This window comes from Coloeus monedula (genome assembly GCF_965178545.1).
Source record: "Coloeus monedula genome assembly, chromosome: 26".
Taxonomy (NCBI): Eukaryota; Metazoa; Chordata; class Aves; order Passeriformes; family Corvidae; genus Coloeus; species Coloeus monedula.
Window position 1 is genome coordinate 3,533,848 of NC_138806.1, and position 15,702 is coordinate 3,549,549.

General features: G+C 53.6%; 4 protein-coding genes across 5 annotated transcripts; 2 read left to right on the forward strand and 2 right to left on the reverse strand.

The window, feature by feature from the left end:
- Positions 1-203: 203 nt before the first annotated feature.
- Positions 204-6,398, reverse strand: PSME3 (proteasome activator subunit 3). Its single transcript, XM_082297592.1, has 11 exons — positions 6,290-6,398; positions 5,675-5,707; positions 5,321-5,383; positions 4,765-4,869; positions 4,420-4,468; positions 3,707-3,819; positions 3,155-3,223; positions 2,875-2,942; positions 2,666-2,720; positions 2,335-2,421; positions 204-1,874 (listed from the first exon to the last, which is right to left on the reverse strand). The coding sequence occupies exons 1-11, from the start codon at positions 6,329-6,331 to the stop codon at positions 1,794-1,796; spliced, it is 765 nt and encodes a 254-aa protein (XP_082153718.1). The 5' UTR covers positions 6,332-6,398; the 3' UTR covers positions 204-1,793.
- A 169-nt stretch (positions 6,399-6,567) lies between these two features.
- Positions 6,568-11,384, forward strand: BECN1 (beclin 1). Of its 2 annotated transcripts, XM_082297142.1 has the most exons (11): positions 6,568-6,723; positions 6,806-6,873; positions 6,952-7,010; positions 7,382-7,472; positions 7,726-7,862; positions 8,011-8,205; positions 8,412-8,558; positions 9,038-9,187; positions 9,273-9,333; positions 9,810-9,952; positions 10,253-11,382. In XM_082297142.1, exons 1-11 carry the CDS (start codon positions 6,597-6,599, stop codon positions 10,419-10,421), a joined length of 1,347 nt encoding a protein of 448 aa, XP_082153268.1. In that variant the 5' UTR covers positions 6,568-6,596; the 3' UTR covers positions 10,422-11,382. The 2 variants fall into 2 exon arrangements, with proteins under 2 accessions (XP_082153268.1, XP_082153267.1); XM_082297141.1 differs by having other exon boundaries at positions 6,806-7,010; positions 10,253-11,384.
- A 13-nt stretch (positions 11,385-11,397) lies between these two features.
- On the reverse strand, positions 11,398-14,582 carry CNTD1 (cyclin N-terminal domain containing 1). The gene is made up of 7 exons (XM_082297144.1): positions 14,333-14,582; positions 14,165-14,240; positions 13,753-13,924; positions 13,161-13,323; positions 12,564-12,708; positions 12,089-12,185; positions 11,398-11,703 (listed from the first exon to the last, which is right to left on the reverse strand). Exons 1-7 carry the CDS (start codon positions 14,502-14,504, stop codon positions 11,542-11,544), a joined length of 987 nt encoding a protein of 328 aa, XP_082153270.1. The 5' UTR covers positions 14,505-14,582; the 3' UTR covers positions 11,398-11,541.
- Positions 14,583-14,887: 305 nt separating this feature from the next.
- COA3 (cytochrome c oxidase assembly factor 3) lies at positions 14,888-15,567 on the forward strand. The gene is made up of 2 exons (XM_082297305.1): positions 14,888-15,115; positions 15,196-15,567. The coding sequence occupies exons 1-2, from the start codon at positions 14,905-14,907 to the stop codon at positions 15,306-15,308; spliced, it is 324 nt and encodes a 107-aa protein (XP_082153431.1). The 5' UTR covers positions 14,888-14,904; the 3' UTR covers positions 15,309-15,567.
- Positions 15,568-15,702: the final 135 nt, after the last annotated feature.

Below are 15,702 nucleotides of genomic sequence, written 5' to 3' on the forward strand. Positions count from 1 at the left end.
AACAGAAACAACCTACACAGCAGGCTAGTTTATAACACAGTCAAAAAGAGGAATGAGGAGAATGAAGGGAAGGAGCAACTGAACGTGAGAAAGGCAGAACCAGAACTGGACACTAAAACTGCATGGCTTAAGAGCCCAGCATCACACACAGGGGGCTGCCTTGAAAGAATTCCAAGTACCTTATTTTAATTTCTTGACATGGTAAAAGTTTACATACATTCAACTGGCAAAGAAAGCTGAACAAATTGAAAGGAATCAATACAAAGAAACACAAGGGGAAGTGCTGCTCCCAGACAGCAGCTCAACGCAGTTGGTTTGTTACTGAATATTTATTAGCGGGAAGACTAAGAGTTGACTTACTACAAACAACAACAAAAGAGTCTATAGCAAGGGCCAGCAGCCCGCCGCACTCTGGGCAAATCCCTGGGAAACCAGCAAGAGACAACATGGCTCTTAGATGTGGAAGCAGAAAAAAACCCAAAAAACTAAAAACAAAGTAAAAAAAATAAGGGAAGAAAGTTCATTCCATTTGTCACTGTTGTTACAATGAGATTAACACAACTCTTAAGGCTACTGCACAATAAGAATATACAGGTGTAACAGCGAGACCTGCGAAACAGCGAGTTCCTGAAACAAATGATTTAACGTTCCCTGATTAGGGACTTAAGTAGAAATACTATAAATAAGAAAATTTTGAAGCCTGCAGCGTTATGGGCCCACTTGCCACACACAAAAACTGACGCAATACAACCAGTCATTTCCAAAGGGGTTTGTAATGGACCACGAAATGTTCTGGCAGCTTAGAGGAGTCACGAGGCACGGGAGCGTGCCCTTTGCAGGGGAAAGACTGCAAGGTCTGCAAGGTACCAGGTGGGTATCAGCCACCCTCACCGTCAAGCACCAGCTGTGGCAGCCAGCTGTGGCAGCCAGTCTGCTCTGCCCAGGCACCGGGGAGCACTGCCAGGGACAGGGGGGCTCAGTCTGATCACATGCAGAGATATTTTAGGACTTTAGCATCAGATCTCCAGCCCGTCCCTTCCCTCAGCCCAGGCAAAAGCAACTCATGCTGAAGGGGCAACCGGGACGTATGTGAAAGAACGTTGGTTTTAGCCAAGAAAGTGGCTCTAGTCAAATGGCAGAAGCCACCTGAGCTCATGACAGCCAGGACAGCACCAGCTCTAGCTCCAAGCATTTGCTCTGCACCGATCCAGACAGAACTGGTGAGGCAGAGACCTATGGGGCAGGCTCTGCTGAGCCAGGAGAGAGCAAGAAAGGGAGTGCAGATGGCTCAGTGGCATCAGAGCACAGCTGCCAAGGGGCAGGGTCCCTGGTCAGTGCAGAGCTGGTGGCAGAGGGGCCTGGCCACAGCCGGCAGTGGGGACAGAGCTTCCCTGCTGTGGCACTGCCAGGCCTGCCGTCGTGCTGGGCTGTCTGCCCTGCTCCCAGAGACCCCAGTGCAGCCACCAGACAAGAGATGGGACAGGACAAGGGCTTGGTCTATAGTGTTCCCACTCAGGTAGGAAGCAAGGCATGAAGGAATGTCCCTGCCTGGCTGCAGCAGCCTCTGGGGCGTCCAATGCAGCATGGCCTCTACTACCAGTGACTAGAGGAAGAGGGAGAGCTCCTGAGACCTGAACAAAACCAATCACAGAACTAGGCAAGAATTTCTTTAGAGTTTAACTAAGAATGCAATACTATTTCCAGCCAGTTTCCCATCTCGATAGTCACGTAACAAACCAAGGCAATGACGGTCTTTAGTTGACTGAACAGTTCTCAAGTTCAAACGTTGACACTTAATAGAGGGTCTCAGCATTGCTGCTCCGAGGCCTCTTGATCTTCTCAATGTTTTTAAGGATCATGTCATGCAAAGTGACCTGCAAAAAGGAAGAACAGGACTCAGACAGGAAGCCATCCAGCTTTCACCATAAGCACTGGTTACCACAGCAGCACCACTCTCCTTGGCACCCCCCTCAACCACACACCTGGTTAAGGTAAGGGCTTCCTTCAGCCAGTACATGTAATACCAAAAACATTTATTCAGAAACCCTAGGATTGGCTCGTACTGTATGAAGAGCTTAGGATCAGGTTCCCACAGAGGGGGCAAGAATATTTTGCACTAGGGCCCTGTGAACACTGCTGGAAACATCTGCATCTCTAGGAGATGGTGGAGAAGCAACAGTTGGCTCGTCCCGCTGGAGCAAAAGCAGGAAGCAGGCAGGCTTCCTGCCAGGAGTGGACGTGCTCAGGGGGAAAGGGGAGACAAGCAGCAGCAGGATCACAAGGGCTCTCCAGTGCTGCACGAGGAGCCAGTGTGAGCTCTGTGTTTCCACTTACATATTGATTTCTCAGCTCTGAAATGATGAGGCGCAGACTAATGTACTCCTTCTCGTCGATCTCCGTCACGGTGCGGCGATAGTCCTCCTGCCGAGAGCAGACGCGGCTCAGCGGCCCAGCTCAGCTCAGCTCAGCCTCCCACCCTCTCAGGGAGGGTCCTGCCCTCCACAAAGGAACCCCCCGCTGCAGCTTGCTGCCCTCAATCCTTGTATAATCCCCCCTCCTCTTCCCCCAGGACCCTCAGCTCAAAAAAGATGGTGACAAAGCAGCTCAAAGAGTCCCAAGAAGCAGCAGCATAAACATGCAAATCTCCATGTCCCCGGTGACTTACCACATGAGGGTACTTGGCTATTTTGGAAACCAACTTTGCTCTTGTAATATAGTATCTGGCAGGAAAAGGGAGAGACTAAAGCTCAGGTAAACAGCACCAGGATTGTTTTCAGGTCCAAGCTGCCCTGTCACAGCAGCTGGGGGACCTTTCCCAAACACATTCCTTTTCCAAGGAGATCCCAAAAAAGAAGTCTGTTCTTGCATGCCTACCTAGAAATCTGGTCCAGGTAAGATGCTGCCTCGCTCTCCACAGTCCGGAGCTCAGCAACTGTTTCTTCCTGCAAGGAAGACAAGGAAGCTATTAGCTCCAGGAGGCTGCAGCTGGCCTTCAGGGCTCGGAAAACAATGTCTCAGCAGCACCACATCAAGCTCAGGTTTGGGTTTTAAAACCTAAACCAACTCCATGACTGCAGCTGCTGGACACCATGAACTGAAAGATTCAGAGGAACCCCAGAGATCCAAGACCCTGGACCACAGAGCAGTGCCTCACCTGAATAGAAACACCGAAGTTGTTCCCATCCTCTATCCTGGGAATGAGAAGCTGCACCCACATTTTGACCTGCAGTGGAGAGACCACAATGCTGACCAATGCCAACACCTGTGCAAAGACTGCTCTCAGCAATGTCAGTAAAAGCCTCCCAGGACCCTGCCTTTGCCACACAGCTGGCTGCAGGTCCCTTATGTACCTATAACACTACCAAGATCACTTCCCACATGCCTGGGATGCCATGCAAGCCAGCAGAGGCCCAGCTTCCCATGGGAAGCTCTCCTCACCATGCCAAAGGAGCTCTTGGCAGGAGCCCATGCCTGTGCAAAAGAAGGGCAAAGCAAAGCCTCATGAGGCCTGAGAACCGACATCCTTCTCCTTCAGGTGAACAACGGAGCTCCCCAAGGGTTTCACCTGCCTCCCAGCCACTGTCAGACAGGGCAAAGCCCTGCTTTTCCTCATCTACGGCACAGAGGGACCCGCTCCTTTCAAAGCGTCCCCTCACCAGGAGTAAAACCACCCTGCTACCTCCCCTTACTCCAGGCTCACACCCACCGTATTGCACTTCTCAATGAGCAGCCTGATTTCTGGTTTCACTTTCTCGATGATGTCCACCAGCTGCTGGTTGCTCTTCAGCATCCCATTGGGCATCACAAACACTTTGGTACCTGCAGCAGAGACAAACCCCAGCATGAGCGACTCGCGGGAACGGTCGCGCCACGGTCGGACCGAGGGGTCACCTGAGCCTCATCTCCCACAAAGGCCAGAAAGGGACTGAGCCAGGCTATGGCTACCTGTAGGGAAGGGGAAACGGGACATGGGATAACAGCAGTTACCACAAGGGAAGGAAAAGAGAAAACACAGAGCAGGATGAGACTGAAGAGCTCATGGATGCTGAGGCTGAGCACAAAGGGTTTTCCTGGTGCACATGTACAAGAAGTTTCTGTCTCAGCTTAATCCAAAGCCTGGAATCTTCTTCCAGACAAAGAGAGGAACTGCACAGAGCCACCAGGAGATCAGCTGCCTCTGTCAGGAGGCCAAGTTCAAGCCAAGTACTAGTTATGTCTGTCAGAGAAGTACTAATTATGCTTCTAAGAGTTGGAACCTGACTCCTCCACATCAAGACATCTGGAGGTCAGGCTCTGGCCTGTATGAGCAGCAGCTGCTGTCAGGGCAGGGTAAGTGGGGCTCACATGATTTGCATCCCCAAGGCTCAGTGCAGCGGTTCAGGGGGCAGGCAGCAATACAAGGGGCTTGGGGATTCTTACCCTGAAAGGTCTCTTCGTGGTCTTCCAGCTTCCTCTTTTTCATATTTGGCTAAAATATACAAAATGTTTTACTCACAAACTAGTCGTAAGCTGTAAAGGTGTTGCAAAGGAAAAAAGGAAAACTTAGAGCCCTGCCATGCTCCTGGTTTCTAAGCACTCTTCCTTAAAGCCCAAGAAGGACTGCAGAGCAGTGTTACCTCCAGCAGACTTCCCAGGCTCAAGAGATCAATCTCTAAAAGCCTCTGGGCCAAGGCCTGTTGTTAAATAAGAACATCCTACCCCAGCACAGAGCAAACCATGCAGTTTTAATAGAAGCTGGGATCACAGCCAAGAGAGTAACCTTACCCCATCCAGTCCATCATGGCTGTTGGTGAGAAGAATTGGGTCAGGCACTGGGAGGTTCATGTCCGAATGGATCTGAGTAAGATCATGAATGTTCAGGATGGGTTCCTGGAAAATAAAGCAGATTTCTTATTTAATTACGAACTAACAAATTCTGCCACACCAAACACCGTGAGAAGACAAAAGATTCAGACCTCCCTCTTGTCCAACTTTAAAATTAGGATGAATGAAAACAAAAGGCCTAGCAATAGGCTGTGACCCCCCCACCCAGGAGCCACGGTCAGCTATTGGTGTCTGTGTGAGACCCCAGGACTGCCAGGGACAGCCCACTGGGGAATGTGTAGAAAGACAAATGTGAGAGATCACACAAAGAAAACTGCAAAATGCAGCACCCCCTCCAGAGCCAACAGCACTGCAGTGCATGTGAGCCACTAGCTGCTGCCTCGTGTCTCTGCAACAAGGTGACACACACAGAAAGCAGCTGTGAGGAGACCTGCCACATCCCTTTCAACACACAGCTGAAAATGGAAAAGGACACAGAGCACAAGGCACACCCTACCTTAAGGAACCCATCGAGCTCTAACAGCTTCTTTGGAAAAAAGTTTGCTACGAGGTCTTCAGCCTGAGAAAGAAAGAACAAACAGCGATGTGAAACTAAGGCCACACAGCTCCCACCAGCAGGCAGGAACACCAGGGAAATCATCTGCCCACGAGCAGGAAACAGAGAGAATTCAAGTTCTTCCTGCTGCCAAGACCAAACAACGCCCGGGTGAGAAGAGAGCCACGAGGCTCTGGAACCTCACTGCAGTGGGTGACTGATGCCCAGGTGTTGCTAAGCTTCCAGGGCAGGCTCAGCCGGCAATCCAGTCTGTCAGAAAGACATGGCCAAAAACCTCTTTCCTGCTCGACTCACCTCACTCGTGATCCGCTCCCTGAAGGAGTCAACCTGCAGAGTGAAACAGGGACAGGTCAGGGTCGCTCTTGACCAGCGGGGCCCGGGGAGGCCGCGCACCGAGCCCGGCAGCCGCATGACCCTCCCAGCCCAGCTCCCGCTCTCCCGGGAAAGGCGGAGAACGGGAGGAGTCTGCGAATACCGAGCGGGAGCTGCCCGGGGGCGCCGGGAGCGGCTCTGTCCGCCCGCCCCGGACTCCGGGCGCTGCGGGGAACTGGAACCCGCGTGCCTCGCGCCGGGGTGGAGGATCCGCCGGGCCGCCCCGGGCCAGCGGCCACGCTCCGCAGGGGCACGACTCGGCCACGGGACAGCGCCGGCCGCATCCCCGCCCCCCCGGCGGTGCAGGGCCGGGCGGGGGTGGGGACACCGGGGGCTCGTCGGGGCGGGGGGGCCGCGCTCGGCAGCCAAGGCGGAACGGCCGGGAGGCACCGTGGGGCGGCCCCAAGCCCGCCCCGCCCCGGGCCGGCACCAACCCAGCTCCGAGCGGGCCGGCGGGGCGGAGGCGGCGGCCGGGCCGGGCCGGGCCGGGCCAAGCGAGGCCAGGGGGGGGCAGGGCAAGTAGCGGGGCGGGCGCACCTTGAGCTTCACCTCCGGGTCCACCTTGAGCAGCGAGGCCATGGCGGGTCCGGTCGCGGGGCCGCTCCGCTTCCCCGGGCCCACACCGGAAATGACCTCACGCCGCGCGCCCGCCAATGCCGCGCGCGCCCGCCGCCCGCGTGACACCCCGCGCGCGCACGCGCCGCCGGGTCCTGGCCGCTCAGACGGCCGCCCGGGGCGGGGACACAGAAAATGGCGCGGGCGGCCCGCGCACCCCTGCCAGGACCGCGCCCCGCCTGCGTCACGTCCGGCGCGCGGCGATGGCGGGGCGCGCGCGGGCGGCGCGATGGAGGGAGCGCGGGCGGGTGGCGGCACCGCGCACGTCAGCTTCGTGTGCCAGCGATGCTGCCAGCCGCTCAAGCTCGACACCTCCTTCAAAGTCCTTGACCGCCTCACCATCCAGGAGCTCACCGGTACCGGGCCGCGGCGGGGTGGGGGGCCGGCGCTGGGGTAAGGGCCCAGGCCTGGGCCCGGCTGACGCCTTCTCTCCCACAGCCCCGCTGGTGACCGCAGCCCCTGCCAGGCCCGGGGACCTGCACGAAGAGGAGAGCGCCCTGACGGAGGTATGGCGGGGCTGGGCGCGGTGGGGTGCGGCGGTAGCTCCCCCGGGCCTGCCGGTAACGATGCTTCCTTGCCCCCAGGAAGCCTTCGCGGAGAACCGGCAGGATGGCGTGTCCAGGAGGTTCATCCCGCCAGCCAGGTATGGCCTAGCTCGGAGCCTGGCCGCTCCCTCTGCGCAGCTTGAGCCGATGTTGTGACAGCGCCTGAGAATGCCCTGCCCCCCCCCGATGGTGGGGAGGTCACACGGGAGAGCTCCTGTGACCCCTTAGAGTTTCCCCTGCAGGATCCCCGTGGCCCTCGGGCTCCTTGGCAGTTTGAACACAGAACTGCACATTCCTGGGGCATTGTTCCTCAACTGCGGGTCAGCACAAACCCAACAGAGCCCCTAAAACACGGGTTGCCCCAGTCTCCTGCTCTCCCTTTTCCCTGACCCAGCCCCAGATTCAGGTGTGGCACTTGAGCTGCCTCCTCATGAACCTTGACACTCACCTCAGTAACGTTCTTTCCAAGAATGATGTCAACGGAAAGTGCCAACAGTTTCACACTGATCGGAGAGGCGTCGGATGGTGGCACGATGGAAAACCTCAGCCGGAGGCTGAAGGCAAGTGGGTCATGAGCTGGTAAACTCAGATGCTTGGGAATGGAGCTTCAGTTTTTCTTGATGCTCTGCAAAACTAAACTGCAAAGTTTCCCGTAGTATTTGCTTTCCAGGGGTTTGTTTGGTGAGTAGTTCTGGTGAGCCAGATTATTTGAATCAATATTTGATCTGCAAAAGAAGACTTCTGCAAACTGAAGCTGCTGAAAACCAGCAGGCAGTGTGGTTTCATTTGCACTAATGTGAGCTCTTCCTGCAGGTCACTGGCGACCTCTTTGACATCATGTCTGGGCAGACGGATGTGGATCACCCACTGTGTGAGGAGTGCACAGACACTCTGCTGGACCAGCTGGACACACAGCTCAACATCACAGAGAACGAGTGCCAGAACTACAAGTGAGTGATCCAGAGATGACCTGAGACAGAGCTGCTGTAGCTTGAGGCACGATCAGTGCAGAGAGCTTGGGGCTGACACAGAACTGGGGACTGGCAGTGCAGGACTTACCAGGATACCTGTTTTGGTAATCCTGTTGTCGTCCTTTAGGAGATGTCTGGAGATACTGGAACAGATGAACGAGGATGATAAAGAGAAGCTGCAGACAGAACTGAAAGAACTGGCGCTGGAGGAGGAGCAGCTGATTCAGGAGCTGGAGGATGTTGAGAAGAACCGCAAGATTGTGGCTGAGGACTTTGAGAGAGTCAGGGCAGAGGCCGAGCGGCTGGAGCAGGAGGAGGCTCAGTGAGTGAACTGCAGCTGCAGCTTGTGGCAGGGGTTGGAGGCAACAGATAAATGAGGTTGTAACATGAGAAACCTGTAAATGTGCCCAAACTCCAGTGGCTTGTTCTCTGCAGAAGGAAAGGTGGCCAGACCAAAGCGGCCTGCAGAGCTGTCACCCTGATCTAGCAGCCAGCATTCAGCCCTTCTTGTCTTACTTTTGCTTTAAGGTATCAGAAGGAATACTGTGAGTTCAAGAGGCAACAGCTGGAGCTGGATGATGAGCTGAAAAGTGTGGACAACCAAATGCGCTATGCCCAGATGCAGTTGGATAAATTAAAGAAAACCAACGTGTTCAACGCAACCTTTCACATCTGGTAACATAGACACTGGAATGTTACATCAACTTTCTTGGAATCTGCAGTGTGAGGCTGTTTAAGTCACTGCATTTGACAGGAAAGGTGCAAGCCAGCTCACAGTTACCTCCCAGCAAAGCAATGAATGCCACCTCCCAGGAGTGGCAGCTGAGTAAGGTGTGCCAGGCTGTGGGACTGGGAAACGGCTCCTTCGCCAGCCCCAGTAACGCACTGGGAACCCCTGGGCCAGCCAGTGGTGACACTGGCATTGGGGTTCACTGAGCAGGTAGCTTAGGGGGGCTGGTTGGGGTTTTTGTTGTGTTTTTATAACCAAAAGAGAACAAGTGCTTGGTATTTACAGACACTTGTTAAGAATAGGCCCAAACCCTCCATGTGCATGGCTGGCACTGTGTGTGCAGTGCTGGTGGGACACAGCCCCTATTTGGTTATCAGGAGCTGTTCCCAGCCCAGCACACTTATTTATAATTCTCTTATCACAGGCACAGCGGGCAGTTTGGCACAATAAATAACTTCAGACTTGGCCGTCTCCCCAGCGTTCCTGTGGAGTGGAACGAGATCAACGCTGCCTGGGGGCAGACTGTGCTGCTGCTGCATGCCCTGGCCAACAAAATGGGCCTGAAGTTTCAGAGGTACATGCACTACCACACACAGTTCCCTTACAGCCCAGAGGACAGGCAGATTTGGGTGCCTTTGAATTCTGTCTCCTTTTTTCAGATACCGTCTTGTCCCCTATGGCAACCACTCGTATTTGGAGTCCCTCACGGACAAATCCAAGGTAAGAGATTCCATACAAATCCTGGGACATTGAGCTGGAGTCCCAGAGCCCTGGTCACGCTGGGGATGCAGGAAACAAACTTGGTCCCTGTGAATGTGGAGTCCAGGAGAGCTGGCTGCCCCAGCTCCTCCAACATGGTAACATCTCACTCCTAATCCTCTATCAAGCCACTGGTGCTGCCAGCCAGCGGTGATAAAAGTGACAGAACTGTTGAATGACACACTACACCTGGCCAGAGGCAGATGGCATGCTTTGGGGTGATTGGCAGGTAGATGGCCTGATTGGGGATTGGTGGAAGTCAGGAACACGTGCCCACACATGGCAGGTACTTGCACAAAACCAGTCACACTTGCTCTGGGCCACAAGCCATTTCTCAGCATCCCATGACAAATTTAAGCTTCATGTGAGGTTAAAAAGCTGCACTGACCGTATCAAAAACAAGTGCTTGGTGTGCCCGATACAAACCTCTTTTCCAGGAGCTCCCCCTGTACTGCTCTGGAGGGTTGAGGTTCTTCTGGGACAATAAGTTTGATCACGCCATGGTGGCATTCCTGGACTGTGTGCAACAGTTCAAAGAGGAAGTGGAAAAAGGTGAAACTCGGTTTTGTTTGCCTTACAGGTGAGTATTGCCACAAAACTGTCAAATTAACCCCAGTGTGCTCCCCCTAGCACTGCTTGCTGTTCCAGTCCTGGCTTTCAGAAATCATCTGCAATTCTTTATGATGTGTGTTTGCTAGTTTCATTGAAGTTTAAAGCCAGCTTTCTTGGGGAAGTCCTGAGGCCTGCTCAATTCCCTTTAAAAACAAAGTATTCTGACAGGATAGCATGAATGTCAGATTTAAAATTTAGTGCTTGATGTCATAGTGAGATTAAATGTTTGCAGTAGGAATGCACTAATTAAACCTTGTGTGTGATACAGGATGGACGTGGAGAAAGGAAAGATTGAAGACACAGGTGGCAGTGGTGGCTCTTACTCAATTAAAACACAATTTAACTCTGAAGAGCAATGGACAAAAGCACTAAAATTCATGTTAACTAACCTGAAATGGGGCCTTGCCTGGGTCTCATCCCAATTCTATAACAAATAACTGAGGTCAGAACTTGGCCTGGCAGCTGTGGAGTGTCTGCGTTGTGTTGGAGAAAGACAAATTAATATGTCTCTTAATATTAACCAGTACAAAATGTTTACAATACCAAAAATCCACAAGACACTTTATTTAAAATACCATTATTACAAGTAGTTTATAGAAAAGCAATATGCAAAGTTGTATCATTGAGCTGAACAGAATAAAACTCAGCTATTAAATGGATTCTGAACTGGTATTTTTGGGGTTTATGGCCACGCACGTAAATCACTGTCAAACTTCAGAACACCATGAGTTTGATGCTGCTCTGTTACAGCTAATGCAAGGTCGGAAAAGTAGAACATTACAAATGGGGAATAATGTGGAAAAACTCCCAGAACTCTGCCTGGTCATTGAAGAGTAACTGCAGTTTGAAATAAAGTATTTTCTAAGTCATATCAGCACTTCTTTGTGCTACTGAACTTACACAAGGTTTGATACCATTTTAACACTGTAATCTCTCCTGCAGCCTGTTCCTGCACAGGGCTGCACTGAGGAAACAACAAAGCTATTCCATACTCCACGTGTTTTCAGCCAGCAGTGCCTTGCCCAGTACAAACCCCTGGCACTAACCCCTGGCACTCACAGGGACACGCAGCCTGGGCACTGCTGGCTGTGGAAGGGCAAGAGCAAACAGGCTCCAAGTGCTGGCAGAGAGGGAACAATCACAGGTGAGACAGGGATTGTATAAAAGCAGTGAGAGGAGACAGCACAGCCCCGTTTGTAATGCGGGTGTGAGAGCTGCTCCCAGCGATCCCGGTCCCAGCTGAGCCCCAGGCATGGCAGCACCTTTCAAACACGACTCCTCTGAGGGGTCTCTTTGGTCAAAGGGAACTTAGATTCACAACTTAGAAGATGCAGCTCTTACAGTAAATCTTGTGGGGCATTTCTAAACGCTGTGGTGCTGTTGTGCCTCCCTTCAGAGCATGAGTGCGATGCCCAGCAGGATGAGCTTTGCTAATTAACACGTGCCTGATGGGCTGTCACAGAATCCCTCGTGCCTGGGCAGTGTTACAGAGGAGAGACTTGTCAGCAATGTGACAGTTCCTGCTGCTGCACCAGTGACCGGATGGACAGGGTGGTTCTATTTCTGAGGCAGAACTCTGTTCTTGGGAGATTTGGCTCCACAGTTCCTGTGCTGCTGCTCGGGTGTGGTGCTGCCAACTATGCGCCTCACCACAGCGTAGGAGAACTCCAGAATGCTTTGTGGAGTAATGCCAGTGATACAGTTTAAATGCTCCACAACCTGAAAAAAAGAAAAGATAGAGGAGCTAAAGGCCGTGAGTTTACAGACTAACAAGAGTAACTGCTCCATGAGTGCATTTCACAGGGAGTTGTCCCATGAGATTGCTTCTCTACCTGCCAGTGAAACGTTGCCTGTGGAGTTTTGTTCTGGCTGTGAAGCACTGAAGGTGAGGATACTCACCAGTGCCAGCACATGCTGCACACAGAACTGCCCCATGCCCTCAGCTCTGACAGAGGCCCACGCGCTTTCTGCTAAAAAGACAGAGGTGTTCCCTCCCTCATGCCACTCCCAGTGCAGCCCCACCCGTTTCCTTGCTGTGCTGAAACAGATAAACCACCTTGGCATTGTGTCCCTGTAGAGCCAACGTGTTCAGCAGCAACTGTACCTGCTCCCAGTGGTCAGGGCTCAGGATGAACACACCTGTACTGATGACTCCAACAGCCAAGAGCATGAAATCTTCCTTCACTGTTAAAAACTTGGCTCTGCAGAAGGAAAAGTGTGTTCAGGTGTAAAACGCTGCTTCACAGTTCTGCTGCTGCAGTTGTCAATGCCCAGGATATGTTGGCTTATTCAGGCCAACCAAAGCCCAACACCAGTAGCTGGAAGTGACAGTGCAAGGCTGGACTTCAACAACCAGGTGAAACACTTTCCTTGCCCGTGAAGCAGCTGTGGAGAAGCATGTTGCTTTGAACTGGTGTATTCAGAAACAATGACGAATGTCCCCCAAATTAGTTTGTTTTTTTTTTTTTTAAACATACCTCAAAATGGCATAATGAGAGTTATGCTACTATTTATTAGCTTTTTTTAAGGGTTTTAATTCCAAAGGGTTATTTTAAGTCATTGTCAGGTAAGACCCTTACATCTGCAGTTTGCTTGGTGTGGAGTTTTCGATGGCGATCTTCAGCAAAGTGTCATAGATGGTCTCTCTGGTCAGGTAGCAGAAGTCCAGTAGCTCTACACACAGCTGGTGTAAGGGTTTTGCAGGAAGCAAGCAGCCATTGTATCCTGGCAGAGATCACACCATCAGTTCCACATTTTGGGTCACTAAATTCAATCAGGAGTGTCAGGTACCATTATGGAGAGACAGAGAGTTCTGAGGACAACTGCCCTGTCTCTGCCACAGGATCCCTGAGCCTCGATATAATTTCACTCTGAAATTCAGGCTGTCAGACCAGAGCCAAGAAAATGGTGAGTGATTGTAGGAAATGGGGCCTGGCACGAGGTTCACAGCCTTTAAACTCTTAATCTTTTACTGAATGAGTCATGACTGGCTGTCCAACAACATTCATCACATTCTACAAAGGACAAAGTTCTTATCTAAAAAGTGAAGCCCTGGACAATCTGAACAGTTCCATGTGCAAAAATCTGTAATATGAGACATTTTGGTTCAGATTGGCAGCAGCTCTATGACCCTACTAAAAAACTTCCTTCTCGTTCTCTCTGACTGATACTCTCACCTAGAACCTCCAGAAGCAATTCCACGTAGGCCAACGGAGTTGACACATTGATGTGGAAGTGCAGAGTGTTTAAAACAGCAAGCTCCGACTCCAGCAACTCCTGTTTAGTGTAGGAGTATTTTAAGGATTGCAGAAATTTTAAAGCTGTGTCATTGGTCACTCTCTGAAAAAAAAGAGACAAAATGTCTTCCAGGCAAATAAAGCACTTGGTAGGAACAAAGTGTCCTGTCACCTCTCTCCTCCTGCAGCTCACCCGCCTGTCCTTTGAGCTGGCATGAGAAATCCAGCTCTGACTTTTCCCACAGGTTTCCTCCACTCAATAAACCATCCCCAGGCAGGTGTGAACCCCTGTAGACACAAGATTTTTGACAACCACAGGCCAAGATTTTCCTGCAGTTTTTCCCCCAAGCACTGGGAACAGAGCAAATTGTTACTGGATGAGTAGGAATTTGCCTGCCCTAAAGGGAATGTCATGTCCTTGGCATTTCATTATCACTACTGTCTTTCAAAAAGGAAATCTATTTTTAAGAGAGGTTAATACACTGCAGGTTTAAGCACACTGCTAAAGCAAGGGCAGGCTGAGCTGGCTTACTCTGTAGTGCAGGGAGAGCTTGCTCGCGAGCTGGACACACGACACGAGCCGCAGGACAAAGGTGTTGGCTATCTGATCCCTCACAGAGCTCCAGCTGCTCCTCTGCCCCTGGTCACGACCTTTAGCGTTCCTGCTGTTATCACACATCTGCTCTACCTGCTTGATCATGAACCTACAAAACCCACAATTGCTCAGAGAACGGATCTGTCTGCTGAGGAAAAGGAAGAAAGGCAATTCCACGGATGCTTAAGACTATATACAGAATTTATAATTTGGATTAAAGGAATGAAGAGGCAAAGCCCTCAACACACACATTAGTCGTGTGGTTTGTGTGAGGGGGACAGAGTGGGACAGGGCACGGGCACTACAACCACATCAGAGAATGGGAAATGCTGTTCAGGACTCTTATTACCTTTCAAGTAACTCCACTGCGTGGTACCGTGTCGATTGGTCCAAGCGCCATTTTTCAGACAGACGGAATATAAATTCTACAAAAAGCACAGCAGTCACTCATTTCAGTCTCCTGAAGCTCACTGTACAGCTGTCACCTGCCCCAGGAGCTGCTGTAGCTAAGCCTCACCCACGATCCGCGTCTCTTTGAAGTACCCAGCCTGCTCCGGCAGCTCACTCAAGTACTGCTCGTTCTCCGTGGCCAAATGGATCAGTGTGTCCTCGATAATTTCAGGAGCAACCCCACTGAACATGGGGCCTGAGTCACGGCCCCGGGGTTCCAATGGCACCTGAGACCCCATTTAGCGGGTCAGGGCCGAAGCCGTAAGGACAATGATTTCACCAGCCCCACAGGGACAGACCGCGACAGGGCTCCTCCAGCTCCTCCCGGCCGCCTGAAGACCGCACTGGGAGGGGACGGCCCCTCGATGGCAGGTGGCGGGGAAGGGAAGGGGCGGGGGCTCGGGCAGGCCCCGGTCCAGGCCCCGGTCCAGGCCAGACGCGGCTCCCGCCGCTGCAGCGCCTCAGCGCCGTTTCCCGTCACGTGACCCCGCTCCGCCAATCAGCAGGCGCCGATGCCGCGACGGGCACGCGCTGGGCCTCAGCCAACCACTCGACGGCGCGCGCCGCTCGGGCCCTCCGATTGGCCAGCGCCCCTCCCGGATGTGGCGTCACGTCGGCGCACGAAGAAGGGGGGGGAAGATGGCGGCGCCCGGGGAGTCCGGGGAGTCCGGGGAGGCGGCGGCGTTCGCGCGGCGCATCGACCCGGCCCGGGAGCCGGGGCTCAGCCCGGAGCAGCGCCGCCTCATGGCGCAGGTGGAGCACGCCCAGCGCCAGCGCGCCCTGCAGCGCCGGCTCCGCAGCCGCAACGTGCTGCTGGCGCTCGGCATTGGCGCGGTGACGTTTGGCATCTGTATCCTCCGGGGCCGGGGCAGGGTGGGGCCGGGGGGCTCCGGGGCCGCGCCCGCTGCTTTTCCTTAATCCCCCCCGCAGACGGTTACACCTTCTATTCGGTGTCGCAGGAGCGGTTCCTGGACGAGCTGGAGCAGGAGGCGGAGGCGGCGCGGGCGCGGGCGCGGGCCCGAGCCGAGGGCGCCGCAAGCTGAGCGGGGAGCGCCCGGCCCGGCCCGGCCCGTGACTGAGCTGCCGCCCTCGCCTGGCAGGATGGGCTTCTAGCACGGGGCAGCCGCGCCTGAGGGGTTCGGGCCTGCCCCCTGCTCTGCGTCGGCCGGAGAAGGCCCCGGGGGCTCCCCGCAGGCAGGGCCCCCCCGCGGGCAGACCCCGCCCTGGGGCCTCTGCCGGGGCCGTGCCCATGGGAGGGACAGGGACACCCGGCTCCCGCCACTCCCCACAATAAATCCTCTCACTGGAGGCCGAGTCAGTGCCCGTTGTCAAGAATGTCTTGGGTTGAGCCCAGCTCAAGATCTTGCCCCACTCAGGGGCTGCTGAGGGGGGATTTTCTGTTCTGCTCTCTATCATCATGCAGTGAGGCATGCAGCC

Coding starts and splice junctions, on each gene's coding strand:
- BECN1 (XM_082297141.1), top strand. CDS start 6,597: ATGGAGGGAGCGCGGGCGGGTGGCGGCACCGCGCACGTCAGCTTCGTG. Junction 6,724..6,805: donor CACCATCCAGGAGCTCACCG/GTACCGGGCCGC, acceptor TCTCTCCCACAG/CCCCGCTGGTGACCGCAGCC. Junction 7,473..7,725: donor ACCTCAGCCGGAGGCTGAAG/GCAAGTGGGTCA, acceptor CTCTTCCTGCAG/GTCACTGGCGACCTCTTTGA.
- COA3 (XM_082297305.1), top strand. CDS start 14,905: ATGGCGGCGCCCGGGGAGTCCGGGGAGTCCGGGGAGGCGGCGGCGTTC. Junction 15,116..15,195: donor CGCGGTGACGTTTGGCATCT/GTATCCTCCGGG, acceptor TCCCCCCCGCAG/ACGGTTACACCTTCTATTCG.
- CNTD1 (XM_082297144.1), bottom strand. CDS start 14,504: ATGGGGTCTCAGGTGCCATTGGAACCCCGGGGCCGTGACTCAGGCCCC. Junction 13,324..13,752: donor AGCTCTCCCTGCACTACAGA/GTAAGCCAGCTC, acceptor CTTTTTTTTCAG/AGAGTGACCAATGACACAGC. Junction 12,709..13,160: donor ATTGCTTCTGGAGGTTCTAG/GTGAGAGTATCA, acceptor GATCTCTGCCAG/GATACAATGGCTGCTTGCTT.
- PSME3 (XM_082297592.1), bottom strand. CDS start 6,331: ATGGCCTCGCTGCTCAAGGTGGACCCGGAGGTGAAGCTCAAG. Junction 5,708..6,289: donor ACCCGGAGGTGAAGCTCAAG/GTGCGCCCGCCC, acceptor TTCACTCTGCAG/GTTGACTCCTTCAGGGAGCG. Junction 3,820..4,419: donor CCACGAAGAGACCTTTCAGG/GTAAGAATCCCC, acceptor TCTCTGCTGCAG/GTACCAAAGTGTTTGTGATG.